Source organism: Parasteatoda tepidariorum, chromosome 1 (assembly GCF_043381705.1).
Source record: "Parasteatoda tepidariorum isolate YZ-2023 chromosome 1, CAS_Ptep_4.0, whole genome shotgun sequence".
NCBI classification, from domain to species: domain Eukaryota; kingdom Metazoa; phylum Arthropoda; class Arachnida; order Araneae; family Theridiidae; genus Parasteatoda; species Parasteatoda tepidariorum.
Genome location: NC_092204.1, coordinates 49,964,344 through 49,973,294, shown reverse-complemented (window position 1 = coordinate 49,973,294; position 8,951 = coordinate 49,964,344). Strand labels below are relative to the sequence as shown.

General features: G+C 25.6%; 1 protein-coding gene across 1 annotated transcript; it reads left to right on the top strand.

Annotated features, from left to right (window-relative positions):
* The first annotated feature begins 200 nt into the window (after nucleotides 1-200).
* Nucleotides 201-8,801, top strand: LOC107438730 (corrinoid adenosyltransferase MMAB). The gene is made up of 8 exons (XM_016051071.3): nucleotides 201-438; nucleotides 522-568; nucleotides 1,330-1,481; nucleotides 1,597-1,669; nucleotides 3,533-3,630; nucleotides 3,725-3,789; nucleotides 4,580-4,639; nucleotides 6,993-8,801. Exons 1-8 carry the CDS (start codon nucleotides 377-379, stop codon nucleotides 7,096-7,098), a joined length of 663 nt encoding a protein of 220 aa, XP_015906557.1. The 5' UTR covers nucleotides 201-376; the 3' UTR covers nucleotides 7,099-8,801.
* Nucleotides 8,802-8,951: the final 150 nt, after the last annotated feature.

The window sequence follows — 8,951 nt, the reverse complement described above, 5'->3', positions numbered from 1 at the left end:
AAGGAGAATGAGATTCTGATTGGTGAATAATATTTTCTAGTGAAAAATTCACCAATCACACTCTTTGCTTTCTCTCGACGTTGAATGAATTATCTGCAGTGTCAACGGGCTTTTATAAAGCATAAAGCTAGACTATCTCGTCTAAATGAAATCAAAATTGTGCGGTTAATAAATCATCTTCAGCAAGTTTCACGTTCCACAGAAATAAGCAGCGGAAAGTGTACTTATTAGCTATAAAATAAATAAATAAACTTCTATCTTGATTGAACCAGAACATTGATTAATACTTTTTTTTCTAATTTTCCTTTTATTAAACCGGGAAAGAATTATAAATCTTTAAAATAGAGATTTAATTACTGTCCATAGGTTTAAAAAAATGTTTAAGTGGAATTGGATTCCTAACTTAATCTTAGTTTCCAGAGCTAAATTATCTAGAAGGTTTCATGTTACAAATTTTAGATTCATATTTATTATTGTAAACTTTTCTGTTTTAGAATGTTTTAAAATTCTTATTTCTTTAGCCCTGCTGTTTATTATCCAAAAATCTATACCAAAACTGGAGATAAAGGTAAACAGACTATTTTATGTTTTATATTAAAATTTTAAACAATAATAATACGATGAATAATCAGGATAAAGCGAATTGCAAATAGTTTTGTACCCTGTTTTTCATTTAAAAATAAAACATGTTATCTTCTTGGAATCTGGATCTGTTGTATTTGCTGTTATAGATTGAGATGGCATTTCATTGTTTAACTCTTTTACCTATTTACCTTTTTTTCCCCTATATTACTGCTAAGAAACCATTCTCGTTGAAATACGTATTTGACCATAAAAATATTGAAAAGAAGTGTTTTGTTATATTGCGATCTATGTTTAAGTATGTATCTGTATACCCTTTTCCTTCCAAATAGAGCAACAACAAGAAAATCCCTCTCCTTGAAATAAGCATTTGACCATAGGAATATAGGAAAGAATAATTTAGCGTTATGTAATTTCCGGACTATTTAACAACGCAGAATCTGGGGAGATTTCCGTATAGTGATCTGGGCAACTTCCGGGCAGTGGCCCGCGAGAAACTAAAAAAAAAACATCACAGAAAGGGACAAACTCGAAAGGTATAACTCGCAACCACTCCCCGGGCAAATATCTACAGGTTTTTATTAAAAAAATTGCAAGTTTAAAATCTAGTTGGCACGACAGATCACGATACGGAAATATTCCCCCGAGTCTTTCCCGCACCCTTTTTACTAACACAGTCAGTTGTTAGAGATCTCAAAGATCTATCAATGCTATCATTTTAAATTATTTAATGATTTCTTTTTTAAGGAACATCTTCAACTTTTACTGGGGAAAGAAGATATAAAGATGATGACATTTTTGAAGCTCTAGGTACCACTGATGAATTAACAAGTGCAATTGGATTTGCAAGAGAATTTTTGCCAGATAGTTGTCAAAATATTAACATTCAACTACAAGAAGTATGTTTTTAGTGAATTGTTTATTTTAAATAATTATTTATTGCTTTTGCTATTCGTGTTTTTTTTTTTTTTAATATTCTTTAGTGATGTTTATTTCTTCTCAAAACTTCAACAGGTGCAGTGTATTATTCAAGATCTAGCTGCATCTGTTGCAACTCCAAAAAGTTCTCAAAAAGCTTATCATGAAGGTTATCTATTTTATTTTTAACTTTTTTTAATTATTTTTCTTTTTCATCTTTAAACATAGTGTCACTATGTCACTTTATACGAGTAGTATTTATTGGTACTACTTCTAGCATTTTAGCCTGTGTTTTTTATTTTATACAAATGAAATATTTTATTTAGTAGTAATTGTTTTGCTTTATATTTTTACTGTATTACTTTGACATGCAATGAATACTATTATACTGTTGAAATACTTCATTTACTCTACATAAATTTATTGTTACTGATAATTTTACTTAATATTTTTAAAATATAATGGTTTACCAGTGCATAAAATTTATTGTTCAGGTGTAAACAGAGATGAAAAAAGATTTTGAATTAAAAATAAATAGTTTTTTATATACATACAACTGCTGCTTGAGGTCTTGCTGGCACTAAAAAACTAATCTCAGATAAAAAATATTTTATTCTTGTTTGTTCTCTAAACATATTTAAAGTTGAATGTAATTTATAATTGCTTATGTAGTATAAAAAGTATGTATGAAAAAATTAAGAATATTATCAGATAATAAAATATTATTTTATTATTATCTTTATTTTGAACCTGTTTACATTGTAAGGCTCTAGGATCAATTATTACTATTGACAACAGAATCACTCCTGAAATAAAAAACTGACTCTATTTGGCGAATAGGGCTGTCTATGGGCTGAGAACATTTATTAAATCTAGGTTTCTTTCTCTACAAAACTTTTGTCCGGCCAGTCTTGACATACGCCTCTGAAGCTTGGACAATGACAAAACTGGAGGAAAATTGTATCGCAATTTTTGAGAGAAAGATTTTGCGGGGCATGCTTGGTGGTGTAAATTAAAACAATAACTGGAGAAGGAGATTTAACTTTGAACTGTACAAGATTTATAAGCAACCTGATATTATTAAATACATAAAAATAAATAGAATGAATTAGATTGTCCACTTGATTCGAATGAGTGACGACAACACAATAAAAAAGATACAGCTTTTTAGACCTACTGGAAAAAGAAAGCGGGGAACGCCGCGGTTGAGATGAGCTGACTCAGTGGAGTCTGATTGTCTCACAATTAATGAAAAAAATTGGAGATCAAAGATAAATAAGAAGTCGTCCTGGAGAAATCTTCAGAGGAAGGCATTGGCTGACATTGGGCTGTCTGGCCAACTATGATGATGATGATGATAACATTGTAAAGTTCAGACGTCCTTCTAAATAATAATATAATTTTGCTTGACCATAAAAAATGAAGAATGTTATCAGATAATAAAATCTTATTTGCTGAAAAAATTGCAAAGTATATTTTTAAAAAAATTGGTTCACATTCAGTCCTAAAACTGATACTTTTATGAACCAAAATATTATCAAGTTGCTTTAAATTTGATATGATGTTTATTTTGAGCCTGTTTACCTTGTAAGGTTTTCAGTTTAATCTAGCTTTATAAGAATAAGAGTATTCTTTTTTATGATGCAGTTCTATAGTATTTAATGAAAAATGGAGGTAATATTCCAGATTTAAAACAGGAAGTTTCTTTTATCAATAAGCAACGTCATTAATGCAACTTTCCAAGTCGCTTCATGTTTATTATTTGTTATTATTTCAATTAAACTATGCTGAAGTATTTTCTTGTTGAAAATTTATTTTCTAAATATATCTTTTGTATAATATATGTTTAATGGTAAAAAACTGGATTAAAGAAAAAGTGCATAGAATGGTTAACTGTTTAGTTAACCATTGTATGCTGTTTTTTATTATTATTACTTCATTTCGTCTTAAAAAATAAAATTGTCTCTCTTGTTGTACTTTTACTATAGCCATATTATATTATTTTGGATTAACGCTGTATTTTATGATTTAGCCAAAACTAAATTTCCTCCTGAACATGTTGATGTGTTAGAAAATTGGATTGATGAACATACTAAAACTCTTCCACCTTTAAATAATTTTATTCTCCCTGTAAGTATTTAAATGTAACTTTTACTGAATTTTTATTTGCTTAATATATTAATTGATGCATAATTTTATTAGTTACTTGCATTTTTATTTGTAGTCTGGAGGACCTGGTAGTGCAGCACTTCATATTGCTAGATCTATTTGTAGGCGAGCTGAGCGACGGTAAATATTTTTAACTTATTTTCAGTCAAAATTTTGAAATATTAGTGCTTGTTTTAATTTTATTTTTTCTGCATTAATTTTGTTTTGGAAAAATTTCATCACATGCTGCATTCTATTTCAAAATGTTTTTATACTGTCATCTTTCTGTCAATAACAAGCAAGATAAAACAATTGTCAACCATCAGTATTTCTTAGAAGATTTTTTTATTATTATTTCTGGTAAAGTCATAGAATATATTTTAATATAATTGGTGTAATTTTTTAAGATTACTTATATCCTCATATTAATATTTAAGTTCCAGTTTGCTACTTTTATAATTTTATATTTATCTGAAATTTTTATGTGAATTTGATGCACAAATTGCTTGATCATTAGCAATAGCAGAACTAGAACTGTTGCATAGATGACTTTAAGTAATTAAATCTCTTTTTTAGAAAATGGTTAAAGGATGTGAAAGTAAAATAATGGAGAATAATTAACTTGAAAAAGATTTGAACCTCATTAAAAAATTGACCACTCATACTTTAAATTATAGTAATGAAAAAGATAAAAATTTAAAAATTAGAGGAATGATCAATCATGCTTTAAGTTATATCAAATATTTTTTTATATTTTTTTTTATATAAAAATCAGAAATAAAATTCAATTAACAGTTTTAGATATAAGAAATTCTGATAATTAAATTTCTGTGATACTCTTTTTTATTTTTGATGATGAAGGACTATCAAAATTTACAACTGTTCAACTATATGTGTATCTCTATATTTGATCCCATATATTTTTTATTAGAGTTGTTCCTCTTGTGAGAGATCATGAGGTTGATGAAGCACCCATGCGATACTTAAACAGGTAAATTTTACATTATATTGATACAGTATATATAAAATTAATTAATTTCTAAATGTAACAAAGTATTAATGCTGTACTTAGTTTCAGTTTGAAATATTATCGTAATTTTTTTTTTTGTAACTGCATTCCTATTAAATTTTTACATAGAAAAAAAAATTCATTTCTGCGTACCTGTAATGAATTGTGTTTATTTGATGAATAGAAATTGAATAATTTAATAAATTTAAATTTATTTTTGACAAATTTAAAGTATAAATGTTTTTGTTCTTTTAATCAGCATAAATACTGTTATATGAATGCACTTTAATTGATGTTACTGTATTTGTAGTAATGATTCTATTAATTCCTAATTTTTTTGTTTTTTAAAGATTTCACCTTAGGGTTTTTGCATTTAGAGTCGTCTGAAATTAAAAAAATTTATGTTCTATTTGAAAATCAAACTTTACGCAAGAAATACATATGCATTTATTTGAAATTTAAGTTCTTCTGCATTTTTGTATACAATTCTTCAGATAAAAAAGATATGTAATCTTTTGTGATATAAAGCTAGAAATTCAAAAATTATGTTGAACAGTTAAAATTAAAATGTAACATGATGAATGTTATTAATCACACAATTTTGAACTGAATGAAAAAGCAAAAAAAAATGGTTTAAAAACTGAAAATTTTTACATTTTATGTAGTGTATTTTCATTGATCTAGCATACTTCTTTTAATGTTAATTAGTAGCACACAAAAAAATTTTAGAAAATTTTCATTGCTGAGGAGTTGAATTATCTTTTTTATGATTACAATTAACAATTTTTGAAGAGGGCAAACATAATGGTTTCTTTTGTAATTATCAAATCATTTTAAATACATTGCAATGTCATTATAGACATTACATATTTCCTAGCTTTTAAAATTTCTTTAATTTCATAAATTTAATTTTTTTAATTATTATTAATCCGATTTTAATTGAAGTATATAATTTTTATCACATTTTATAAAAAGCTAATCTAAATATTTTATTCTCTTCTTAACAGTCAATGTAACGACTTTTTTTTTTAATTCAATATATATTTATCACTCATTAATTCACTGTCATGACTAAATCGAACATGAAAATTTATTTTTAACTCTTTATATCTGAAGCTGTTGTATTCTTCTAACCACAAAAACATTTCAGTTACAAGGTTATATTAATTGTCACGATCTTTTTAGTGATCATGTTATAGCCAAATTATTTTAAATCTAATATTAATAACATGGGGTTGCCTTTGTTTACAGCTATCTTATCTATTGATAAATTGTCAACTATGGATCTTTTCCCATGCTCCCAAATGTTTGTTAGGAACTATACAGTCACTTTTTATTTAAAATTCTTGGCATTACGACAGTCGGGTTTTAGATGCCCAATGGCCTCTCAGTCTGACCATTAATAATTTTACAAAATGTCTTTGTGTTGATAATGCATTCATCTCTTTATCTGATGCTTATTATTTTTTATAAATTTTATTTGGCCAATATAAAAATATTCCTTGAATAAAAGTAATTAATGTTTGATATATCTGTGGATTATCCTTTCCTTTTACAAAAACAATGTACAACAAGAATTTACTATAACCACGCATTTATAAAACTATTAAAAATCAAGTTTTATCAGCACGCAATTGAAAGAATTGCTACCACAAACCTGTACCAAAACAAAGAAAAATTTTGAATGTCAGAATTGGAAAATAATTGTATGCATAAAGATTAATTTTTTGGATTGTTATAAAATTTAAGAAGTGGTGTTAAGCGCTAGCATATTTTAATGCACTTTATATCAATTCAAAAAAAAATTTAAGGTGTGGAATTTTATGTTCAAATTCATTTTGTTTTTTATCACCAAATTTATATTATTGAGCTAATGAATTGTTTTTTATTACTGTCCATTGAATGTTTAAAATGAAACTGTACCAGCCATTTCTGCACTTGTTATATCTTACTACTTTTGACCTTGTGTTTGGTGTTAACATTATTTTGAATCTTTTAAATTCTACATTATCTACCCTTATCTAATTAAGTTTCTGAACGACTAATTTTTGTGTGCAATACATCATTTATTTTATTTTATTTATGTATTTTTTATGGTTAGGCTGAGTGGTTATTTGTTTACTATTACCGAAATTGCTGTTTTAGTTTCTAAAAAGATATTGTTTATTAAACTTGTGTAAATAATTTTATCTATTTTATTTATTTTTTATGTTTAAACTGGGTGAATATTTGTTGTCAAAATCTCTAATAATTTAATTATAATTAGTTAATTGTACATTATTAAATAATTATTTATTAAATTTTAATTTGACCTTTGATTTGTTTTTATGTTTAGGCTCAGTGATTATTTGTTTACTGTTGCGAGAGTCTCTGGTCTAGCTGCTGGTCGAGAAGAGTTTATTTATTGGCAACCTAAACCAAATTTAAAGAAAGAAAAATGATATACATCAAGTTTCTGTTTATTTATTTCCTAACTAACCACGTAAATTTATGAATAGTTAAGATTGTCATACATAAATTTTTTTTATTGATATTTATTCGAATTTTATACTTTTTATATTATCTTATAGAAATACTAATCGTATATATATTTTTAATTGCATTTATACTATAAATTAATATTTCTGTTGAGAAGTAAATGTGATAAAAGAATTTTACCACTTAAAATATGGTTTAAATTCATGCAACTTTGTATTTTATATTTTCTCCTTTTATTTTAATTTCTGTCAGATACTTTTGAAGGAATATACTTTAAAAGTGTTCTTTGAATTTTCAGAAAAGTTTTATTTAATGCTTTATAAAGTTTTACAAAGCATATATTTTCTCTTTTGGGAACATGGCATTCTACTTAGTGATTTGATTACTTATTAAATTTATCGTTCTATGAACAAAGATGAAAGATAACAAAAGAATCTCGTCTATCAATTTATGCAACAAAATTTATGTGATCTATTTCTAAGAAACTCACTTTTTTTTATAATACTCTGATTTTTCTCATATTCTTATTAAACTGCCGCTCAATTTTATGAATAGTTAAGAATTTGTTTTTCATAAGCATTTTGATTAATATTTAAACAGACATTATATTTCTTATATTATTTTAAAGGAATGCTTATTGCATATATCTTTAATTGCATTTATAATTTCATGTAACTTTGTATTTTATATTTTCTCCTTTTATTTCAATTTCTATCATATACTTTTGAAGGAATATACTTTAAAGTGTTCTTTGAATTTTCAGAAAAGTTTTATTTAATGCTTGATAAAGTTTTACAAAGCATTTATTTTCTCTTTTGAAAAATGAATAAAAGAATCTCATATATCAATTTATGCAACAAAATTAATGTGATCTTTTTCTAAGAAACCCACTTTTTTTCTTAATACTCTGATTTCTTATATTCAATGTGATAAGATAGACAAGTAAATGTGATAAAATAGTTTTATCTCATAAAATATGGTTTAATTTCAGGTTATTATGCATTTTAAAGTTTCTCTTTTTATTTCCATTTTTATCCCAAACTTTTCAAAAAAATATACTTTGAAGAGTTCTTTGGATTGTAAAAAACTTTTCTATATAATGCTTGATAAAGTTTTACAAAGCATTTATTTCCTGTTTGGGTTGACATGGCGTTCTACTTAGTGATGTTATTATTTATGAAATCTGTCTTTCTCTTTCTCATGCATTTTTGTTTTGAACAAAGATGAAAAATGAATAAAAGAATCTCTTCTATCAATTTATGCAACAAAATTAATATGATGTGCTTCTAAGAAACTTAATTTTTATAAGACTGCTTTTCTCAAATTCTTAATTAAATTGCCAAATCTGTGTTCATTGTACGTCTGTGTGCAGAGAGTTTTAAATATATAATGTGTTTTTCTGTTTATAGAACTTTTATATGACTTAAAAGAAAATGTTACTTTAAGTTATTGTGTAACTGGAAATACTGTTCTGAAATAGTTATCCTGTAGCATAAAGGTCTTATGTAATGTAACGAATTCTGTTATCATTTAAAGTATATTAAAACTCTGTACTGTGAATGAATTTATTGATATTTTTATAAGATTTGTTAGGTCATTTGTATTTTTGAAGGATTTATAAATCTTTATAAAACATTTGTTGAAATAAATTATATTCTTTGTGCAATTACATTGTTTGTATTTAAATAATTTTCATAAAATTTGTAGAATGATTCTTTTTAAACTTATTTTCGAAAATTGAAAACAGAAAATTGTTGAAAGTTAATACCTCAGCTAAATTTAGAAGATAGAATGGTTTGAAAAAGAAGTTAGTTAG

What these genes read in the sequence shown, in the direction of transcription:
- LOC107438730 (XM_016051071.3), top strand. Translation starts at nt 377, where the DNA reads ATGTTTAAGTGGAATTGGATTCCTAACTTAATCTTAGTTTCCAGAGCT. An exon ending in TACCAAAACTGGAGATAAAG is followed by an intron (nt 569 to 1,329) that starts GTAAACAGACTA and finishes TTCTTTTTTAAG; the next exon opens with GAACATCTTCAACTTTTACT. An exon ending in TAAATAATTTTATTCTCCCT is followed by an intron (nt 3,631 to 3,724) that starts GTAAGTATTTAA and finishes TTTTATTTGTAG; the next exon opens with TCTGGAGGACCTGGTAGTGC.